Source organism: Hemiscyllium ocellatum, chromosome 21 (genome assembly GCF_020745735.1).
Source record: "Hemiscyllium ocellatum isolate sHemOce1 chromosome 21, sHemOce1.pat.X.cur, whole genome shotgun sequence".
Taxonomy (NCBI): Eukaryota; Metazoa; Chordata; class Chondrichthyes; order Orectolobiformes; family Hemiscylliidae; genus Hemiscyllium; species Hemiscyllium ocellatum.
Window position 1 is genome coordinate 52,325,137 of NC_083421.1, and position 23,860 is coordinate 52,348,996.

General features: G+C 38.6%; 1 protein-coding gene across 1 annotated transcript in view; it reads left to right on the forward strand.

Annotated features, from left to right (window-relative positions):
* ddx31 (DEAD (Asp-Glu-Ala-Asp) box polypeptide 31) overlaps nt 1-23,860 on the forward strand; it is an 86,081-nt gene that overhangs the window by 17,309 nt on the left and 44,912 nt on the right. Inside the window, exons 10-16 of the mRNA XM_060841103.1 lie at nt 504-623; nt 2,196-2,302; nt 3,059-3,291; nt 3,976-4,152; nt 6,286-6,345; nt 12,479-12,529; nt 18,810-18,949. Of these exons, the coding sequence (XP_060697086.1) occupies nt 504-623; nt 2,196-2,302; nt 3,059-3,291; nt 3,976-4,152; nt 6,286-6,345; nt 12,479-12,529; nt 18,810-18,949 (888 nt within the window). The remainder of the gene's footprint in view (nt 1-503; nt 624-2,195; nt 2,303-3,058; nt 3,292-3,975; nt 4,153-6,285; nt 6,346-12,478; nt 12,530-18,809; nt 18,950-23,860) is intronic.

Sequence of the window (23,860 nt, forward strand, 5' to 3'; positions counted from 1 at the left end):
GCACTGGTGTGTTTCAACTTGATAGTTAACTATTTTCACATTTTACTCATGGCTTTGATTTGCAATTAAAATATTTAATTTTGTTCCAAGAGTGCTGTGCCCAAAGGCAGGTCCTTGCATTATTGTCTGTTTGTGCTTCATTCTGAGCTGTTTTCTTGGCAGTCTTTGTCAGTAGTGGAAGGTAACAGCAAGCCACTCCTGGAGGCAGGCCTCAGAGGCAGACCCAAGTCTTCAGCTGGAAGTCAAAACTGTACTGCTTGCAAGGTTTAATTCCTACACTGGCTAATGTTATTATGAGGGCCCTGTCTTTGCAATCTTGCCTGAGATATGGTGACCCTAAAAGTGAAATCCCCACCAGCCATCTCTCGCTCTCTAATGAGAGAGCTTCCCTAAGGTCCTCTGGGACGATTGTGATTTTTACCTTAATTCACTGTGTGCAGTGTTTCAAGAAGTTTGCGGCTATATGAATTAAAAGTTCTATAATTAGTACTTTCTTGTTCTAGGTTACGTAAAGGTATAAATATACTTCTATCAACTCCAGGGCGACTAGTGGATCATATAAAGAACACAAAAAATACTTGTTTTTCTCGTGTACAGTGGCTTGTTATTGATGAAGCTGACAGGTAAATGAGTTCAGGTGGTTCTGGGATAAAGTTCATTTTGGTAGCGCAATTTGGCTATAACATCGCTGAAGAATTGGGGAACAGTATTTTGAAGAATGCTTACCTCTGTTGGCAATAGCACGATCCAGCGGGGATCAGTTTGTACAATTCACTTTGCACGTGCCGATGTGCGTGCTGAAATCTCCATGCCATTCTTCGCATGAGCAAATGTTCTTGGTGTTTTGCGTGTGCACCAGTGTCTGTGCCATAGTCTCTGCACCCTTCTGAGCATGTGTGATGTCAGCGCCACAGTCTCTGTACCCTTATGTGCGATGACACTGCCGGTTTTCCTGCTATACTGCACAAGCGCTGATGTCAGCTGCCAACAGTGCAGCTTTCTGAGAGGTACTGTACAGAGAACAACTTTCTTACATTTTTTTTAAATGTGCTGTGTTAAATTTACTTTTGTTAATGAATATAATTTCAACCTTCTTTCAAGTTGTGCTTTACTTTGGATGATTTTTGAGTGTTTGTGAGTAGCCTGCCCCCAAACCCACTTTTCACATAGGCCCCATTATTTCCATTAAGTGAGGTTTTGCTGAAGCACAACTACAGCAATAAAGGGAATTACCTGTATAATACGTGTGGCTCAATGGATAGCGTGCTCTCATCTTTTGAGTAAGCTGAAATTCCATTTTAAACCTTTTGAGCACAAAACCTTGACTGACATTCCAATACAATATTGCTAGTGTTACCTCCTTTCAGCTGAGAAGTTCCTAATGCCCCACTTACTCTCTCAGGTGGGTGAATAAGATACCAAGACACAATTGTGGAATATTTGACAATATTTAATGATGCTGATTACCTAGTCATTATGTACAGCTTTGTTTATAGAAGTTTGCTGCATTTCTGGTGTTGCGACAGTAAATTTTGTCAATAGTATTTTATTTATAAAGAGGTAAAGACATCATAAAAGGCAGTGTGTAAATTTATTTTTTTAGTTAGGCAAGAATTTTCTAGTTTATAACTACAGTTTCAGATCCAACATTCCACTAAAATTGGGGTTTCAGATTCCCTCTCATCATCATTATTCTTCTTTTCTCTGAAAATGCTGGTTAAGAGACCTGATATCACCCCTTTAATGAATTTCCCCAGTTATAGGACTATTTATCAACCTGTTGTTTTGGATTCACAAACAGCATCTTAATCCTTTTCTGAAAATTGTAATGTTAAGCGGTGTTTGTACAGTAGAACTGAAACTTTAATTAAAGTTTTTGTTTGTTACTTTTGCGGTAACGGTTTCCAACCAACAGATGTCTCTATTGTACTTTGCAGTCCATCACAACAAACTTCAGGAAAACATTTTTGTGGTGGGGTGTGGAGTAACTTAGATGAACTGAGTCCCATTGCTTTGAAAACTTTATTCATGTTGCTTTGATTTTCTAGGTCTTACTTCTGCTCTTTGCTATTCTCTGGTGTAAAGGAGTATAGTTAAGCTCTATCTAACATCAAGTTATTTAATATCTTGGTGAGAGAGCATTGAAATTCTTATGAAGAACAGTTTTTGTGACCTATTTTTCTGTCTGTGAACAGGTTGCTGGATCTGGGTTTTGAGAAAGATATCACTGTGATATTGAACGCTCTAAATGCAGCACATGAGAAAAGACAAAATGTTCTCCTCTCTGCCACCTTAACAGATGGTGAGACGTTGGTTCCTGATGAATAAATGTAAATACTTTAAATAAGAAAAGACCATAAATACAGCCATTAAGATTCCATCATTCAATTTAGTTTTACTGTTTGGAGTGCTTGAAATCTGAATCTGGCATGGTAGTCGTTTTGCTTCCACTGTGGTATTGGATCAAATCCCGAGAATCCTGATCTAACGGCATTACATAATACGTTCACCACACAGTCATCAAGAAGAAGTTCCATTGCCACCACTTTCTCAAAGGAAAATTCTAGCCTTGTTAATGACCCCTGTATCACCAGAATGAATAAAACTGGATTTCAGTATGTGTTTGGGCAGATTGCTTCAAAATCTTTTCCACTCGTATACTTTTCCCCATATTACTGTTGTGGAGCACACCAATAATAGAGCAATGTGAAGCATAATAAAATGTCATATGGCTCTGCACTATGCCATTGGTTTGAAAAGTTTTATGTTTTTAAAGAAGAAATTGTAGCCCAAGTACAATCAATTTTATTGGAGCAAAGTTCTCCTTTGCCAGCTTTGGTTTTTAAGGTCTTTTTTTTTTCAGGTACAGCCAAACATCCAAGTCATTCTTTCCCCTTGGAACTCAACTGCAAAATAATATTAAACAGCATAAATGAAATTGTGCATATCAGGGTAACTGAAGTAATCTAAAATCAGAATAGTCTATGACTCTCTGACTGTAAGTGCCCATTTTTCTTTGAAATATAATTGCTAAATGCAACATATTTTTTTATTTCAGGAGTGAATCATTTAGCTGGGATCAGTTTGAAAGAACCAGCCAATATATATATAACTGAACCACAGCAGTCCAAACCTGTATTTACGACAAAACAAACGACGGCCAAGCAGGAGAATATAGAGGAAGACTTGAAATGCTTTTCAATTCCTGAACAACTTCAACAGTTTATAGTGATTGTTCCCAGCAAACTGCGACTAGTTACACTTTCAGCATTCATACTCCAAAAATGCAAAGTAAGAAATGGCCCTGAATATGGTGATGTAGGATGTGGTTGGGGGAATACAGTGGTATATAGTGGTAATGTCACTGGACCAGGAATCCAGAGGAGCAACTAACATCCTGGAGACATGGGTTCAAATCTCACCAGTACAACTTCAACTCAGTTGCTAAATCTGGAATAAAAGCCAAGTCTTGGTAATGATGAATGATGAAACTATCATTGTTTAAAAACTATCCGGTTCACTCCAGCAGATGAAGGATGACCATCTTTCTAAACTGCTGGTCTACATGTGACATTAGACCACAGCAATATGATTGACCCTTAACTGCCCCCTGAAGTCATTTCAGGGTCAACAAATAATAGCCTTAACAACACAGCCTACATCCTATTGATGTGCGATGGGAAATTCTATTATTGGGGTAGTATGTCAGAGGTTAAAACTAATATGTAGAGTTCATATTCCGTCAGGACAGTTTGAAAATTTAGAATCAGCTGGAGGATGTACACTGAAAAGAAAAATCTTTTCTTCACTTTATTCTGTTTAACTAAGGTTTAGTTCCATTGTTGTTTCTTCTCAGAACCAAAATCATCAATTGACACATAGTCGTGTGCAATTTTCCACGCAATAATTGATTAATTGGAACTATTTTTACTTCCGATCCAGTCACATCTGATTTTTTTTTTCTATTTTTCACAGATGGAAAAGATTCAGAAAATGATCATATTTTTCTCTAGTTGCGAGTCTGTGGAATTTCACTACACCCTTTTCACAAATGTCCTTACTCCATATTCTGACAGCAAGGAGCTAAAACATTTATCTTTCTCAGCTTGTAAAATGCTGTTTCTGCACTTGCATGGGAACATGGAGCAGGAGGTGAGTTTACTTTTATTTGTGTATTGAAGCATGAAGGAACTGACACTTGACATTAAGAAAGGATTTTCCTTTTTGCTGCCTTTGATTTTTCACTATCAACACCGCTCTGTAACCCTGTCAGTTTCCACACCATCTACCTGTGCTACTTTTGAAACAGCTGCTAAGAGGTGTGCAGGAGTACCGTGGTTGATTCTACTATTTATCACCCAGACTGCGTGGGTGAGATCAGAAATTCTCTGTGTGGGGAACTGCAGGGAAGAAACACCATGGTGCAGCATGTGATGTGCATTAGCAGGCCGCCAGACAGTCATTGGATCTCACTTAAATGGTTGCAGAAACTCCCTAGTCAATGAAATGCACTGATTCTTGGCTTGGCTGTTAGAGAGAATATCTTAGTATATTGTAGAGCTCTATCTCTAGCAGGTGAAGAAAGTCTTTGTGGGAGGAAAAGGATCTGGAACCATCCACTCCCACCAGACAAAGTAGTTTTATTTTTAAGTTTTCATAATTGCTGTAGTGTACGTGAGGACGTTAATAATATGGCTCTAAACTGTGTGATATTCAACACTTTGTAGGTGTGACCTAGACATTTCTGTTTCAATTGTGCTCTAAGGACTGAAGTAAATGCTGCCATAAAAGAATTATTATTTGGGGAAACTCCAGTGGTTGATTATGACTGTGGCTGCCCTGGGGAAATTGTATTTTAAAATATAATGTTCTGAGTAACCTGCATTTAAAATCTTGATGTTTCCACCCAGAAAATGCAAATGCAAATTAAAATCCTAGCCATCGACTGTGAGTTTTGCTAAATAATCAATGTAAAGGTGGAAGGAAAAACTGGCTGGGTTATGTTCCACACCTGCATTACTGGAATACGTTTACTCTACCTCTAATTGAGAATACAGTATGGACTTGGAGAAAATAGATTTAGTTTAAGGAAAACACACCAAGACTGACAGTTTTGATACCCATTGTAGCCATTACACTTTGTGAGCCAGAGCAGGCTGGATATGTAGGACGCACACACCCTGACCAGCTGTTATCTAGCAAAACAAAGATTAAGTGGATGGGCGTCAGGGGAGGAATTTTAATGTTTATTACCCTGAGTATAATTAGTGCATTATGTCTTCAAATTAGAGCGTCAATGGAGCTAAATAGCATACCCCATATGGTACTGCTGAGCGGATGCACTGCTGCATTTCAGATACAATAAGATTCTTCTTACTGTCGTTATTGTTGTCACTTGCTGCTTACTGATACTTAAGTTGCCCAATCTTCTAACTCTGTCCCTACTACCAGAAAAGTGGCGCATGTTATTTCCAAATATTTGCCTTGTTCTTTTTCTAGATCACTTTATACTTGTTTATAATGTTCTTATGCCATTAATCATATAGAAATGTTCATTACTTAATTGAAATTGAGATATAATTCATGCTCTCATAACTTGTTTATAATTTGTACTAGTAATTCTAGTGAGCTTGAACCCAGTGGAGTGATTATAACACCAGAATGGCCATGCCTGTGCAGGCGCTGGCCTGATAGACTGCAGGAAATGTCTGCATGTACCACTGATGTCAGTAGGTTGGGTAAGAGGAGGCCACTGAGACTGGGGGCGAGGTCGAGGCCGGGGCATATGAAGCAGAGTTTTCCCTCTATGGCAGCATCTGTGAAGCAACTCTCCTTCAGCCCCACTCTTTTGTCATGTTCACCCTACCACTTAGTCCTCTCCAGCCAGGGTGCTAGCTGGGCAGGGGTTCTTCACGGAAATAGTGCCCTCATCAGGGGCTACTGCTGCATCTATTTCCCCTACTCCAGCCTTCTGTTTCCCCCGTCCCAAAAACCAACTGGTTGTCCAGAGGCTAAAATCACAGACGGAATTAATGACGTTAGCTGGCTGCCACGCTGTATTCTTGCAAATACATGCAGGTTGCTCTATTGGTGCTAGTGTTCACAATAAATGCATCTTCTTTCAAAGTGATTTATTTCAAAGTGTATTATTCTATTGGAAAACAAGTTTGAGCTTTAAGCTTCCATTTGTGTTCGATCTGAATATAAGTGTTAAGTATAGGAATGCACTGTATGATTTTGCACTCTCCGGTGATGGTACTGTCTTTCTTTACTTTTATTTTGCAGGCACGGAAGCAGGTTTTTCTGGAATTTTCACAGTCAAAAATGGGTGTCCTTCTCTGCACAGTAAGTACAAATCTTAAAGGCTAGTCCAAAACAAGAGAGCGTTGCAATAAAACGAGAGCCAAGCCATTCAGCAGGGATGCTGAGAAACATCTTCATGCAAAGGGTAATAATTTACAAAGTGTGGAATTCTCTCCCACGAAAATAAATGGATGCTAGATTATTAATAAATTTTAAATCTCAGAATGATAGATGTTTGCTAGCCAAGGGATATTAAACTGAGATGGGTAAAAGGAGTTCACTTACAGATCAGTCATGATCTAACTGAATGCCAGAACAAGATTGGAACAGCATTCCTTACAAGTTGTTGTCTTCTGCATGGACCTCTAAGGTCCACGCGAGGCAGTAGTTTTTGGAACTAGAAGTCAATGCTGCAAACCGTGTCGGCACGATGATTGTTGTACATGGAGTGTCAGAGCAGCTGTGTGCGTGCGCGGATAGAGGGAATGTTGGCCAGGAGTCGGTTGATTGGCATCCTCCCTTTCCAATAATCCTTAAAGAATGGTGAAATTCTTGTTTTATTTTTTGTCTAGGGAAGTGAAAATCATTTTTCTGCTGTCTTATACAGAATAATTTCTTTATCTTTCAATTAATTTGCATGTTGTTCTCTGAATAATAATTTCCAATTATCACTCATCTCTGTCTTCCAGTTTTTCTCTTGTTTGTTTTTCTATTCCTTGTGCTTCTCTTAGCCAGATGGGTCTTGATTCTCCTTTTTTCTGTCTCTTTTTTGCAGTCTTTCCAGACATATTCTGTTTCTCTGACACATTTGCTGAAAAATGTAATTAACTCTTTGAGCTCCAAAGTGTTCATTACAACTTTCAAAATGACATTTGATGACCTTTGATTACATTCAAATTATCTTTTGATTACATTACTAAGGATGCAACTCAAGACAACTTGAATATTTCAATGAGTATGAATACATTAAAAAGCATTATTTGTAATCTTGCCCTAAGATTGACTATCTGAGGCCATAAGGCTGTTCAAATGAGGGAAATTTGCACAAGCACAGGTGAATATGTTGGCTGGGACAGTTTATCATAGAATCCCTACAGTGTGGAAGCAGGCTATTCGGCCCATCAAGGGCACAGTGACCCTTTGAAGAACATCCCACCCAAACTCGCCTTATCCCCTTCACCCTGTATTTCCCATGGATAATCCACCTAGCCTGCACATCTTTGGAGTTAGATGAAGCTGGACCACCCGGAGGAAACCCAAACAGACACGGGGGGGAAAATGTGCAAGCTCCACACAGACAGTCACCCGAGGTTGGGATTGAACCTGGGTTCCTGGTGCTGAGAGACAGCAGTGCTAACAACTGAGCCATTGTGCTGACCAGTTTAACAAAGATTGGAAAAAGTAAAAGTTGCAAACATGTAATAAAAAGTACACCGTACATCCATCGGCATTTAAAAAGAGAAAAAGCAGATTTTTTTTTCCCAAATGGAAAGCCGCCTTAACTTTTTTTTTCAATATCTGAAATTGATCATTTGAAAATTGTACAGCTTCAGAAACCAGATTCATTTTCAAGAACAATGATGAAAGTAACATTAAGTTTGTTTCTCTGGAAACTTTCTGAATTTAGCTTTCATGCAAGTTCAGCTAATGGTTTTAACAGTATAAATGTTGATTGCAGTTTGGAACTGTTAGTAGTAAAAGACCACTTAAAGGTTTAAAGGATGTTTTAGTGTATATTCATAATTGGGAATTCACTCATTTCCATAATTTAAGGGTTATGATGGATCCAAAACAATATTTATTACAATTGACGTGAGAAAACATAGTGCATTTTATAAGTAACACAATGGTTGAATATACTGGAAAATTAGTGTCAGTATTTTCATAATCTGGTAAGCTATTTATTCTATAGTAGTATGCCATGTGATTTGACCACACTGGCATCAACAGGCAATGCCAGCATAGAATTGTCACTTTCGTCTCTTGGACAGTGAATTGGCAGAATGGTTTCACATGGTAGTTTACTATCTAAACTAGTTTACTTCTAGTTTACTAACTAAATAGTAAAAATACTAATTAGAATTGATGCTTTTCTGTCATGATTTCATTGTTACCAATTTGATGCTAGTTGTTAGAAATTGGTGCAGGTTCTCTCATGGGTATTAATTTTGTTGATTTTGAACAAAGCAAGTATCCTGATTACCAGGTTTTACAATTCGAATCCTCTAAAACACACTATAACATCATAATAGTGCAGCAATTCTTTCTAAACGTTAGGAGACCATAACTGGCAAAATAATTAAAATTCATTAAAGCTAAGCTGCCAGAATGTAGAGAAAAAGCTAACATATATTTAATTGAAAAGTTTTTTTTAAACATATGGACGCACAATCTCTCTTCCACACCATTCTTCATCCCCACTCTCACACTGGCATCACCAGGGCATTGCCACCTGCAGCCAAGTGTTCCAGATATGTTCCCAAGCCTACATGAACTGTGCTCTTCATCTGCTTACTCAAAGACACCTGATGGCAACCTGGTGACTTCCCCTTATGGGAAGATTGCAAGCCTTTGCTTGGCATGTCCCGACACAGTATAACCATGTTAGAAGCTCAGTAGATTAGTGGGGTTTTGTTTGTAAGTCTTTTCTACTTAGTATTGCATTGTCATGCACTCTAAATTTAAGGCTGTATGAGCAGTATCTTTATTTGTTTCTGTTCTTCCTTTCTGGTCGTTTTGAACTAACTATTTGTTTAATAAAAAGGCAGGTGTGTCTTGTCCACTTAGAGCTAAAAATGACCCAGCTAATGCTGTCAGGTATTAATCGGAACCTTGTGTTGGATTGTTTTGGCTCTCCTTACTGCTGCTCAGACTGCAGAAGGTGGCATTCTGCACTCCAAAGGTGGCAGATGCTGATTTCTAAACGTGTGAATCTTGACTATTTCCACCCACCGAAAATGTGTAAATTACAGCTATCGGGAGTAATTAGCGCTGATAAACCCTTCCGAGCTCATTCTGTTTGTGATGACGCACTCCTGAATTGCTCTTTCAAGGCAAGCTGTCACTAAAGAAGCAAGACTGAGCAAAAAGCACCAGGTTTTCGTGTGTAGGCTTTGATTTTGTTTTTTCATGCTTAATCTGATTAGTGTATTTCAAGTTTCACTCCAAGGCTTTTTCTGTTTGTATAATTTTTCAGGTGCATATTTATTGATGTAGAATCTCTTTACTACGAAAATCTATTGCTTAAAAAAGAATTCACAGCATTCTGTAATATAATATCACCCCTGCACTGTTAAGACTCCATAAAAAGCCATAAAATGTGGAGGGAACTTAAGGTTTTTTAAAGACTGCATAAACATACACAATTTTGAATTACTTTCCTTTTACATCGTTATTGACCTGTGCTTTTGCATATACAGTCACAGTTATAATTTTGTTTAATTGACAACAAAAAATTATACAACAAAACCCATCAGTTTTTAATTGTATATAGCTACGTATAGTTTACCTTCACCAGATGAAAAATAAAAGCTAAAACAACATCATGTTAAAATAAGTGTATATGCAGACACATGTACATAGTTGGCTGGATGATTGGTTTGCAATCCAATAATGCCAACAATTGGAGTTCAATTCCTGTACCAACTGAGGTCGCCATCAAGGTCCCACCTTCTCAATCTTGTCCCTCGCCTGATGCATGATATTAGATTAGATTACTTACAGTGTGGAAACAGGCCCTTCGGCCCAACAAGTCCACACCAACCCGCCGAAGCGCAACCCACCCATACCCCTAACCTAACACTACGGGCAATTTAGCATGGCCAATTCACCTGACTCGCACATCTTTGGACTGTGGGAGGAAACCGGAGCACCCGGAGGAAACCCACGCAGACACTGGGAGAATGTGCAAACTCCACACAGTCAGTCACCTGAGGTGGGAATTGAACCCAGGTCTCTGGCGCTGTGAGGCAGCAGTGCTAACCACTGTGCCACCGTGCCGCCCAGGTTAAACTACCACCGGTTGCCTCTCTGATGAGAGAGCAGCCCTATGGTCCTCTGTGACTCTTCACACTTAAGAGTATTACAAAAGTGTTAACTTTTGTCATTGAGCTACAAAAATACTGAAGAATGTTGAAATACCTAAAACAGAAATCCTGAGAGTTGTATGTTTGGTCACTTTCACAACCTGAAGTTTTACAATCTTTGCTTTTCTTTGTAAATTAATTTTTGTATTATTTCGTGCCCTTGAAATGAGCTATTGAATTACGCGTGGAACCAGTTGTTGTGGTGGTGTGCCATTGCATGTTAGAATGTGGGTGCATGCCCACAGTTCGCCATGTGGTGAGTTCTGAGCTGGGCTGTACCAGCAAGGACCATTAAATTATAACCATCGAATAACATTGTGACCAGAACAGATGACCCAAGTAAACTTTCAGCATGAGCTTAACCCAGCTTGGTGCATGTCACCTCGATTAACCCCTGACAGCACTCAATGCTAGTTCGTGCCAGACTGTCCCTTTCTTTCCAAAACAGCAATCAGTTTCAAATACTAAACTTTGAAATGCTGAAAATTTTCTTGTGAATAGCCATGCAGTTCATTGTCCATGTCGGTGTCTTCAAAACTTCTTTTTTTTTGTCCACACTGAGAATACTTTCAACGCAGATCTTTGTCTAAAACAGTTGAACTCACACCCGTTCTGAGCATTTTCTGACAATTTAAACACATTGATTCCCCCCCCCGGCCCACACCACTTTGACCCTACTATCATCACCATCACACCAGCACTACAAACCCTCGCCTGTGCTTTTATTTGGCAGCCTACAGGTGGACCATGACTAATACTGCCAGTGTAGTGCAAACATGTTGCATGTTAAGCCATGCTTCAGTTTTCTTCTCTTTTGTTTAAAGAGAGACCATGAAGGTTAATTATTTTGGAACCAAACAGTTATTTTGACCTATTAAATGGTAGCCATGTCAGAAATTAGTGGCAAAGAAAACACTGACCAATCTTAGTTTTGTAAGCATCATCTTAGTGTTACGGTGAGATATAGATGAAGGAATAAATGTCCTATCCCTTCCATTTTCTTCCCCACGCCCCATTACCTTGTCAGTGAGCTTGAACCCGAAGGTACTGTCCCTTCTTGAACTGTATGCATTTCTTTCACCCTTTGCACTATATTCTCGTCACCAAGAAAAGTTTGAATAATGCCAAAAAAAACATTTTTTAAAGCAAGAGTTGTAATATGGGCCTGAGTCTACAAAGAATAGGAATAAAATTAACCAAGTTGTTTGTAGGGGGGGATAGGACCTTTCTCTTGGAAAGATTTGAATTTTCAGCCCCATGTGACTGGTTTGTGTTTAAGCAGCCTTTGCTATATCGTTTTTGTAAAACGCAAATTTAATGGAGCTTGCAGCAGTTAAGTTTCAATCTACTTCACATTTACAATAAGATTTAATGATGCCTTAATTGTTGTGTAAGCCTCTATGCAGATTCTCCATTTTTGTAATTTCTTTTGATGTAAATTTTCCCAGCTTGAGGTTAAAAAGCTCAGTTCATTTTGGATTTATTCCTAGAATTGCAGTGTTGATTTGCTTCAGTCAAGCCTGCTCACATTAAAATGTTGCACATATTTTTAATTACATATAATATTGTCTCTCTAATTGTTCATTTGGACCTTGTTCTTTTGGTAATGGTACAGTTTTAGAAAAGGTCATTCATATGAATTGTGTGCACCTTGCACTGAAGAGCTAACTTAAGATGCCAATTTCCTCTGGTTTCAAGCAGTTGTAGGCGCTTCTGACAGCTTTAACTCCCTCTTATTCCTTCACTGATAGCATAGTACAATCTGTCGCCTGGACAACGGGGGCCACTACCCTGCTGCTGACTTTCTGCAAAAGGCAATAATGACTTTTGGCAGGATGTTGGGATGACAGTGGCAAAATGGTGGCCCCACCTAGTGAATCGTTAGGTTCCCTATCTCTGTTAGCTTGCTCACTTTGCAAGCTTCTGCACCAAATAAATGAGTCATTTGAATCCAACTGACAAGCTGGCACCGATTGCCCTGCGGTCCATCTGTACTTTCAGGCATCATGTAGCCCACCAAGTGGCATGCTGGGGTCTTGTCTCAGCACCATGTAATCTTCTATTCTGTCTGTCTTTTTTTTCTCTGAAAGGACGTAGCAGCACGTGGGCTGGATTTGCCAGAAGTCACGTGGATTGTTCAGGTAAGAATCTTAAATAGCAAGCAGGCTTCCTTAACGTACCAGAAATGATTCATAAGTTCTATGAATGTTTTTTAAATAATCCTTGATTTACTCTGTCAGTTACAGTAATGGTCATTTATTTGTTTCTCCGATAACAAACATGTTGTATTTTAATTTTTTAAGTAGCACAATTAAAACTTTGTGTTTTGAATGTAAAGAGGTTTCCCAGTCTGCCAAGTTTCTTTTTTTTCATTCCAGTTAAATGATTTCAACATTCACATAAAACCTAGGAGGTGAATACTAGCTTTTTATACTTTACCATTTCACTGTTCATTCAAAGGCCTATGTCAGTGGCACTTTGGTCATAGCTTCAGCTGGTGTCAGCTTGGCTCACTTATAGAGTCATAAAGATATACAGCTCGGAAACCGACACTTTGGTCCAATTCCTCTATGCTGACCAGATATCCTAAATTAATCTAGTCCCATTTGCCAGCATTTGGCCCATATCCTTGTAAACCTTTCCTATCCATATACCCATCTAGATGCCTTTTAACTGTTGTAATTGTACCACCCTCCTCTGCTTCCTCTGGCAGTTATTCCATACACATACCACCCTCTGCATGAAGAAGTTGTACCTTCATCCATTTTATATCTTTTCCCTCTCACCTTAAACCTGTGCTCTCTAGTTTTTGACTCCTTCACACTAGGAAAAGACCTTGCTTACTTACTCTATCCATGCCCCTCATGATTTTATAAATCTATAAGATCACCTCTCAGTCTCAGACATTCCAAAGAAAATAATCTCAGCCTCTTCAGCTTCTCTCTATAGCTCAAATCCTCCAACCCTGGCAATATGCTTTAAATCTTTTCTGAACCCTTTCAAGTTTCACATCATCCTTTCTATAGGAGCGAGATCAGAATTACATTGATTGGGCCACTTTGGAGTATTCTATGTCCTCCTGTGCAGCCGCAACATGACCTACCAACTCCTATGCTCAAGCACTGACCAATAAAGACAAGCATCCCAAACGCCTTCTTCACTAACCTATCTACCTGTGACACCACTTATAAGGAACAATGAAGCTGCATAATAGTATTCAGTGGTGAATACAAGCTCTCAGTCAAAGATGTCAGATTTTAACCTGTGCTGACAATCTAGAGTAACATTGAAGGAGTGCTGCATTGCCATTGGCGGTGTCTTTTGGATGTTACACTGAGGCCCCAGCTAATGGCTGCAAGAGGGTATTCCAGTGAATGAGAAATTTGTTCATGGCAAGAAACCAAGAGATTAATGACTTTCTGGAGTGGAGAGGAGTGTAAAGTTATATAAACCAGGAATCACTTTAACACCAATTCAAAATTTGATAACATAGAAGTTAGGGGTTGGGCAAATACCAAGGAGAGTTATAAAGGACTAGTAAGGATGAGTGGAAAGTGCGGTAAGGTCACAGATGCTGCTTAATTTGGAGAAATGTCAGCTTTCATCTTGGAAGGAAAAGCCTTTTAAAGAGGTTACCAGATCTATAAGTTAAATGGAAACATACTGAAGGACATGCATGAGCAGGGGCACCTCCAATGCATATGACTATACATGCATCTGCAGATAAAACTGTAATGAGGTATCGTTTTACAGTTAAGCATAGGCATATGATTCGAAAGGCTGTGATAAATTTGCAAAATTGCTGTTCTAGGCCAAAGTTTGAGAGTGTTGTGCGCAGTTTTGGATGCCCGGTTTTAGAACAGAAAATGAAGTTGTAGGTAGAAGTAGAATGTGGGTTCACCAAGATGAAGAATGTCAAAAGATCTCGAGGAAAGGATTGAGATAGTGAGACAACTTTTCAGTCTCCGCTGGCAAAGACAAGAGGATATTTAGAAATTGAGTGTAAAGGTAGATATTAGGAAAAAAATCTTTGAATGTATGTTGGAATACAGAATGGTGTACTACCAGTAGTATTCTAAGTAACAAAAACTATGTGCTCTATAAGAGGGCAGTGGAGAGTTTAGGACCGTGGGATTGGTTTTGGTTTGCTCCAGCAAAAACCTGCTAGTTACACACAGGTTTGAATAGCCTGTGCTGTAAACCTCTGTGCTTTTGAACACATTAAGAGTGAAGAACCATTATGGTGCCTTCTAAAGGGAGTTCAGATTTGTATGGATTAACTGAATCTAAGCAACAAGATTTTGAATTTAATTTGTTTACTGCCTCTTTAAACAAATCGATAGTACTATTTGACTGCATCCCTTGAGGTATTAACTTTTCAAATTGGGTGTTAAACTGAGCTTGTGCCTTCCCAATGAGTTGAATGGTGAGGATTCCAACATTAAGTGTCATAGTGGGAGCGGTAATGAACTCCAGAACTGTATTTCCCAAGAAAGTTAGAACTTTCACCTCCCTGTCATCCAAGTGAGATTGTATCATAATGTACATGCTGGTTTAAATATTTTCCAAGAATTAAACAGTGGAATTGTGCTGTAATTGCAATCCAGGCGACTGAGTAGAATACTCCTTACAGGGTACCCCCGTGGGTGGAGGAACAGGAACATTACATGCTCAGGATTTCTATCTCCTGAAGGTGACCTTTAGGGAGTAATTATTTGCTTTCACAAATAAGCACTTATAACTACAACAGCTTGACAACTTGGCCAGGATGTCGAAACCTGTCCGAGGTGTAAGATGCGTGGGCTATTTTGGGTCTGTTTCACTGGCTTCAGCCACAGTTGTAACTGTGACATTGCTGTCTCCTGTTTCCATGGAGATGAATGGCAATCCTACAACCTTGGCATGTGTCTGCATTTTTTTCCATCAGTGACAAACATGTTTTTATTTAATGGTCGCATAAGCAGCCTTGCAAACTTTGATGTTCAAATTTGTAATTTCATAATAAATCTTATGTTTTTCTTAGTGTGGACTTCTCATCAGTACTGTACCTGCACTACAAAAGTAGAATGTAGTTATAGATTTAATCTGGACCAATGTTCTCTCTAACTTCTTTTCTGCATTGTAAACAGTTTATAATTGACTCTGCAGAATTATGCTGCAAGATTGCAGCATAATTACACATGTACATCTTAACATAGAACATTATAGCGTAGTACAGGCCCTTTAGCCCTCAATGTTGTGCCGACCTGTAGAACCAACCTGACACCCCTCTATCCTACACTATTCCATTTTCATCCATATGTTTATCCAATGACCATTTAAATGCCCTTAAAGTTGGTGATTCTGGATTTGTGGTGCTGGAAGAGCACAGCAGTTCAGGCAGCATCCAAAGTGCAGCGAAATCGACGTTTTGGGCAAAAGCCCTTCAGGAATAAAGGCAGTGAGCCTGAAGCGTGGAGAGATAAGCTAGAGGAGGGTGGGGGTGGGGAGAAAGCAGCATAGAGTTGCAGTGGGAAAGGGACTCCCTGAAATTCTTGTAGAGAGAGGAGGAAAACTTCTTCAAGGCAGGCATCCTTGCAAGAGGATTCGCAGTAGTGTTAAAATCAGGCTTAAAGTTGGTGAGTCTACGACTATTGCAGGCAGTGCGTTCCATGCTCCTACTACTCTGAGTAAAGAAACTACCTCTGACGTCTGTCCTATATCTATCACCCCTCAATTTAAAGCTATGTCCTCTCGTGTTAACCATTGCCATCTGAGGAAAAAGGCTTTCACTGTCCACCCTATCTAACCCTCTGATTATTTTGTATATCTCAATTAAGTCACCTCTCATCCTTCTCTTGAACAAAAACAGCCTCAAGTCCCTCACCCTTTTCTCATAAGACCTTCCCCTCCATACAAGACAACATCCTAGTAAATTTCCTCTGAACCCTCTCCAGAGCTTCCTATAATTCTTCCTATAATGTGGTGACCAGAACTGAACACAATTCTCCAAGTGCCGTCGCACCAGAGATTTGCACAGCTGCAGCATGATCTTTTGGCTCCAAAACTCAATCCCTCTCCCCATAAAAGCTAGCACACGCTATGCCTTCTTAACAACCCTATCACCCACGGTCTTCTTTCAGCTTGCCAACATCTGATCCAAACTACTAAGTCACCCTTAATCCCATGTCTCTGTATTTTGTGCAATAGCCTAACGTGGGGAAGCTTATCAAACACCTTACTGAAATCCATATAGGCCACATCAACTGCTCTACCCTCATTCATCTGTTTGGTCACCATCTCAAAGAACTTTAAGAACATCTTAAAGAAAATGATTTTGCATGGTCTGTTTATTAAACTACATGGTACGTTCCAGACTGTTGCATTGTTAGCCGTTTATTGCTTAGAAACAATACGACATAGGACCTAGTCATCATCTACAGTATAGCTACTACTTAGTTTGTTTAGTTCAGCATATCTGTATTGTGTTTTAGTGTATATTGTGCTTTGAAGTAAGTAGTGTTTTAGTTGTTTAATTCCAGTACTTTCGACACAGCTGATGAGGTGACCAAGACTTGTTATACTAGAATATGTGAGGTTATCTTAATATATTCACCAAAGTGGCAATGGCTCCCATTTAGTTGGTTACTGCACATATGCTGTGATGACCACTACATTCAATCACCTGAAGAGTTCTGTCCTGTAAGCTTCATACTTAAAACAATTGATCCAGATCACGATTGAAATTTGTTTCTTACAGTTTCTTAAAACCAAACTAATTTAATTTGTTTTTAATACAGACTAATCTGACCTTTTCTTTTTGAGTTACTAAGGTTCTTGGGAAACTCAGTTAAATAACTTGTTAGTGTCAGATTTAAGTGAAGAAGCATTACTCACAAAGAGATGACAAGCACAAGGTTATTAGAACCCCCCCCCCCCGCCAATCCATGCTTCCGCCCACGAATTCAATCCTGCACACCATGGATTAGTGTCATAAAGAGGACAAGTTCGCCTGTTACACCTCTTTCCAATTGATCCCTTAATCACTTCACCTTGTTACCCATTCGTCTGTAATATCTCCAAACTCTGCAATTTCATAATGAAGGCCAGTACTTGCTTCCTTTAGGCACAGAAATTGTTTCAGCTCAGATGGATGTTGATTTTTCAGCTTATCTGGTTAACCACCAGATTCCCCCTTAACTATAGGACTACAGTGGACATACAGGGTGCTTAGGCATAATTACCTATTTGAGTGCAATATTGTAACTACTTGCATATTTAGTGGCATGGAAAAGTTGTGCATGTGGGTTTGAATTGGATATATACTTGAAAAAGAAAACTGCAGGATTATGGGAAAGATGGAGTTGTAAGACTAATTGTTCTTTCAGAGACATGGCAAAAGTCAAGCGCGCCAAATGACTTCTTCCTTTGGTACCCGTCACTTATAAGTACTGTGGACTTGTCCAATATTTAAGGTCAGATCATAGAACAGATGAAAAATTAATAAATTGATAGTTCAAGTCCCAGCACACTCTAGATTCTTTCTCTACTGGTTTGGCTTTTGCTGTTTAATAGGATTCAGCTTTTCCTTTTACTGGGGTAAAAAACGTTTGTAACCTGCTCTTATTTGGGGATTCACTGCATCAATTGATATTTTCAAGACCGAGCAGAAAGGATCTTTGTTAGATCAGCTTGTTAGAGAGATGTGCAGCAAAGGTGAGTAAATGAACTTGGAAGAAGTGTAAATCAACTATAATCTGATTGAACAAAGTAACAGGGTTGAGATGCTAAATGGCCTACTCATTATCTCTTGCCTTTTTAACAATCATCTTCTGTACATGTAGGATTGCTCGCTGAGCTGGAAGATTCGTTTTCATGAACCTTCCAGCTCAGCGAGCAAACCTACATCCAGAACCTCAACCTGAGCTACAAATCTTCTCAAAACTTGCTATTATCTTCTCTTATTGCTCCAGAACAGCATAATGCCTCTCTATTCTTGAGCCAATACACACACGCATGCAAACACAAATGCTGCTCTGCAGATGTATAGATTAACCTTTTCATTGTTCAGGAAGGCTTGTGGTGTTGTTAGACTAATTAAAAATTTGAGGTGCATCGTTACAATTGACTTTAGTTTTTTTCCTTCGAATTAGTTCCTTAATTCTATGGAGAGTCCACGTTTAGGGGGTTGTCACTGTCTGTAGGAACCTGCTGGTTTCAGTTGGATTCCTTTCCACGGTGAAATGTGACCACACCAGTTTCACTCACCCTGTCATTATAATGGCAGTACCCAATTTTCTACCTAGAAAGAGTGAGAAGGCCGTTAGAACTTTCTTGCATTATTCAAAAAAAGAGAAAACTTTAACCTCATTTAGTAATCTTGTTGGGATGAACAGAACAAGTATATTAGAAACTATTTTCTCCTTTTTTTCCACATTTCAGTATAGTGCTCCGAGCTTGCCTGCTGAATACGTTCACAGAGTGGGACGGACAGCCCGAATTGGGTGCTGTGGAAACAGTCTTCTTTTCCTCACTCCATCCGAAGCAGAATATGCAAATGTGCTTGCATCTCACCAAATCAGGTCAGCCATGTTAAAGAATAAGAAATGAATACTGTTTTCTGAAGTCGTACTGCTGTTTTATTTCTGTTGTAGTTACTTTGCAAAGTTTAATTGTTGACGTTTTGGCAGTCTTGTGGTTAGTATTGAAGAGATTGATTGATTGATTGATTGATTCTGCTGTATCACAGCTTAAAGCAGAGTGAGATTTAGTTGGAAGCTTGGAATAATTAAATCAGTATTCAAATCAGCTATCTTTGCCTACTGAAGCCAATCTAAAGGGATAGCATAGTACACTCTGTCGATTAAATTTAGCAGTTGAAATGAAGTTAGTTTCAGAATCCCTGCAGTGTGGAAGCAGGCCATTTGGCCCATCAAGTCCACACCGAAACTCTGAAGAGCATCCAACCTCCCCACAACACAACCCTTAATCGTGTAGCCCTGCATTTCCCATGGCTAATCCACTTAGCATGCACATCAGTGGACACTCTGAGCAATTTAGCATGGCCAATCAACCTAACTTGGACATCTTTGGACTGTAGGAGAAAACTGGAGAACCTGGAGGAAACCCGCTCAGACATGAGAAGAATGTTCAAACTCCTCACAGACACTGACCTGAGAGTGAAATCAAACCTGGGTTGCTGGTGCTAAGAGGCAGCAGTGTTATTCTCTGAATCTTTATATGTAAAAACAATGTACTATTTTTAAATATTAATTTGCAACAATGGAAGAAGTTTCAAGACAGATTGTTTTTGTGTTTTGGTTAATTTTTAATGTAAATGTGACAGAAAATAGTTTTATTTTCACTTTGAGATTATTGTCCATGTCAAATACTGACTTTAGGGACACCTAAGCTTTGAGTGCGGTTTCTCTAGTGTAGGAATGCCAATGTTATCGGTAAAGTTTATAACATAACACCCAGCATTTAGTTATTTACTCAAAAAATTAAAGCTAGGAAAGAATTGAAACTTCTCCAATTTGATAATGACAGCAACAGCCTTAAATAATAGACCATCTTAGAATTGCTAAGTATGTCTGCAATTATATTGCAATTATTTAAATACATCCTGTATTCAGTATCTGAGTCTGATGCAAATCTTAAAAAAAAGTAGAATGTGAGAGTAAAAGCAAAATACAGTGGAAGCTGGAAATCTGAAATACAAACAGAAAGTGATGGAGATATTAAAGTCTTGCATTACCTGTAGATTAAGAAACAAGTGGTTCATGTCTGATGTAACTCTTCTTTAGAATTGAGGTGGATGTGGAAACCAGATTAGACATGGGACCAAAGTAAAGGAGGGTAGTCAAGGTTAGGTTTAGTTCTATTTCACATGACTATTCTGACTTAGTTGTCCATTGTTCCTTAAATAGTGTATGTTGCTTTGTGCCCTTGAACTCCATTGAGTTGCATACTTTTGCACTGTTTGCCAAAGCTTGTCTTATTTTGAAAGACAAAATTAGAATTAAAAAGATTTATCTGTGGAATGGGATTGATAAATAACAAAACTACTAGTTTTGCCAAATTTAGATCAACAATAGCACAGCTTCAGTAAATTTGTATCAAACGTGTACTTTGGAGATCAATAAAATCATGCTACAAAACAAACGTATTTATAGGAAGGCAATTGCACCAATCCTCCTAAATTGTTTTGTTACATGGCTTGATAAACCCCTTCTTATTGAGGCACCTTATATTAATATTGGTCAGCCTCTAACCTGAAGCATTTGTATTGCAAACTGCAAATCCTTTAAATACATTCTTATCATCCTCCGTGCTAGGCAAAAAAAACTGCATACTGGGTTTTTGGCCCAAATCTTAAATTAAATTGTCAGAGCTGTCTCCATAATGCTCTGTTTATAATACTGGACAGCAATTTATTTTGACGGCGTGTGTTGCACCATGCTGTAAACTGCCTTTATGGATCATTGGTGCAATTCATCAGCTTCCACTGTCCGTTCATTCATTTACTGAGTCAGTACTGTATGGTTCCCAGCTCTGATCATAAGCTCAGCTGTCATGGGCTTGCTGCCTAACTTGTCCATGTTTACAATGTACTCTAAAGTGCTTAAGCTCCATTTTGTAACTTTTATTAAAGTGAAGATCAAATCTGAGGATAATCTATCTTCTTGCAATGGGAAAAGTTAAGTGATCTGTTTTACCTTGGGAAGAAGGATTTCTTAAGATTTTCCTTTTTGTTGAAAATTCCTATTCCATCTTGTACACATTACTTATAAATGTTGTGGACTTGTCTAATATCTTGATCTAATTAGGCATCATTGTGTTTTGAAAGTAAAGACTCTTTACTTTTAAAGTATTTTTCCCCATTAGTCCTCTTGGTTTCACCAATAACAGCCAGATATCCTGCTTTCACATTTCACATTTTGAAATGACATTTATGAACACCCAAGGTGCCTCTGGCTGTATACTTTAGGGAAAGTTCCTGGTTTCTGTTCAATGACTTCTTATAGTAATACTCTGGGACAAGCTACTTACTCTGGGTATAGATATGGCCAATTACTTTTGTTCCACACTGTTGTAATTCACCGTGCTTTCTGTTATGTGTCTGAACTGGTGACTAATGTTTTGAACATAGACTTTTACTTTCCCCAGGTGAAGAGTCACATGACAAAAATTTTGTGATATCTTTGATACTGATAACCATGCATTTTTTCAATTGTATTTTATTCATAAAGAACAACATAGAATTACATAGCATATATAGAATAAATATTAAAAATAACACTTAATTTATAATTATATCTTTATCATTTTACACACTTTACAGAGTCTGCTATGATTCAGTTAAATAGTGCTTTTGATTCAGTCAAGAAATTGTTGAGTTCTTGTCTCACCAGGATTTGAACACTAGAATCAAGGCTGGCACTCCAGGGAGCCAGAAATACTATTTTAGATGATACTAAACTGCACTCAGGTGGGTGCAAAAGACCCCATGGCATGATTTCTAAGAGCTGGGGCATTATCCTTGGTGTTCTGGTCATTATCTATCCCCCCAAACCAAATAACATAAAATCAGATAATATGGTCATTTGGGAGAGCTTGCTATGTGCAAAATGGCTGCTAATTTCCCACATTGCCACCATGAATACAGTTCAAAAGTATTAACTTTTGCTATCAAGTAATTTGGGGTACCCTCTTGTCATGAAAACTCTGATTTGAAGGTGTTGGTGTTGGACTGGAATGGACAAAGTCAGAAGTCACACAACATCAGGTTATAGTCCTACAGGTTTATTTGAAATCACAAGCTTTGTCAGGTGAAGGAGCAGCGTACCGATAGCTTGTGATTTCAAATAAGCCTGTTAGACTATGACCTAGTACTGTGTATCTCCTGACTATGAAATCTCTGATATAGCAGCAAGTCCTTTTATTTGCAGCTTCCAGTTTTTTCCTTTTCTTCAGTTTAGTGTGAATAATACCTGCTGAAAACTGAATAAAAATATCCAAACCACTATTCTGTAACTTATTTTATAAGTTTATCATTAATTACTTTGCTACTATCAGTAAAGCTTAAATGGCTGATCTAAAATTACATGAAACTATGCTTTGAAATGTTGTTCCCTCTTTAATTTTTGGGTATCTGCAATTTAGGTGCAAAATTCCATTTTATTCTTTCAAATTTTTAATGAGAAGTGCCAAAATCTGTTGAAAGGTTGAAATAGAATTTCTGTGGACTAAGTCCATTGTATAAAACGGACTCGTGGGCACGATAACTTGGTATTTATAGGGAATGGTGTGTTTAGTTGTCTCGAGTTAACTTGCTCTGAATTCATAAACGTAGAACTGTTTAAGTTGATTCACTGAGATGGAGGGAATAAAGAGCACAATTTTAGTGATTTGAATGATTAATATAGCAACAACGTTGAATTACTGACCAAACTTTGTAAATAATATGTTATAAAACCTTTCACTCTTGCGGAAAGGTTGCCTGCTGTTCTGTTCACTTAAGGAATACACATATATAGATCACAACTCCAGCTTGGAGAAGCAATGTATGTGGAAAGTTGTACATGGATTTGTGTAAAAGTGCACCAGTGTGTGCTTCAATAAGTAAATAATGTGGGGGAATGTTAGAAAACTGGTAAAGTGTCTTCCTTCAGTATTTTAAAAAAAAACTAGGTTAAGAGTAAAGTCAATAAAGCGCACCACCACAAATACTGAATAAAATACAACAGAAATCAAGAAATGCTGATTAGCGGATGGGCACTTCAAGCATCCGTTGTAGGGATGCAGTTCTTGGGGTAGTCTGGATCTGCAGGCTTTGCAGACCCTTGAATTGATTTATTAAATAACCTGGAGTTGATTTGTTTTATGTGGAAATTTACTTTTTACACGGATTTAAATGTATATGTGCATTTCCTGCTCAGGTGAGAGTTTTATTGCAGTGGAACACATAAATCAGAGTCGGTTACTGAATAATCTGGACTCCTGCCTTGCATTCATATTTCCTCCAATCAGGAAGAAGGATGAGCAGGTCAATAGAATAGACCACCTGCTGTCCTGCTTCTGTCAGTGCCATTGGCTTTTTGCCTCAGGCTGCACTTATTGCTGGTCAGGATAGCTTATGAACATTTTTAATTAACAATTTAATCAAAATTACACTAAAATCATTTTTGCGTGGCATTTGAGAAATTGTGCACTTTTTTTACTATTGTTTGTTCCTTTTTGGGAAGAATTCTAATGTATAATTGTGATAGATTTGAATTTTCAATATATTCAATATAAATTTGAAAATTGTTGTAGTGTAGGTTTGTTTTGCACTGTCTTCTCTACCTCCCCCTACCTTTTTTGCTGTATTGCGTACATCATGGTTTGTTAGTGTACTGCTCACAGAAGCTCCACAGCCAGCCTTGCAATTTCTCAGCTCTGTGATTGCTCATTCACTGATTCAATAAGACAAGTGTGGCTTCAGCCTGGCA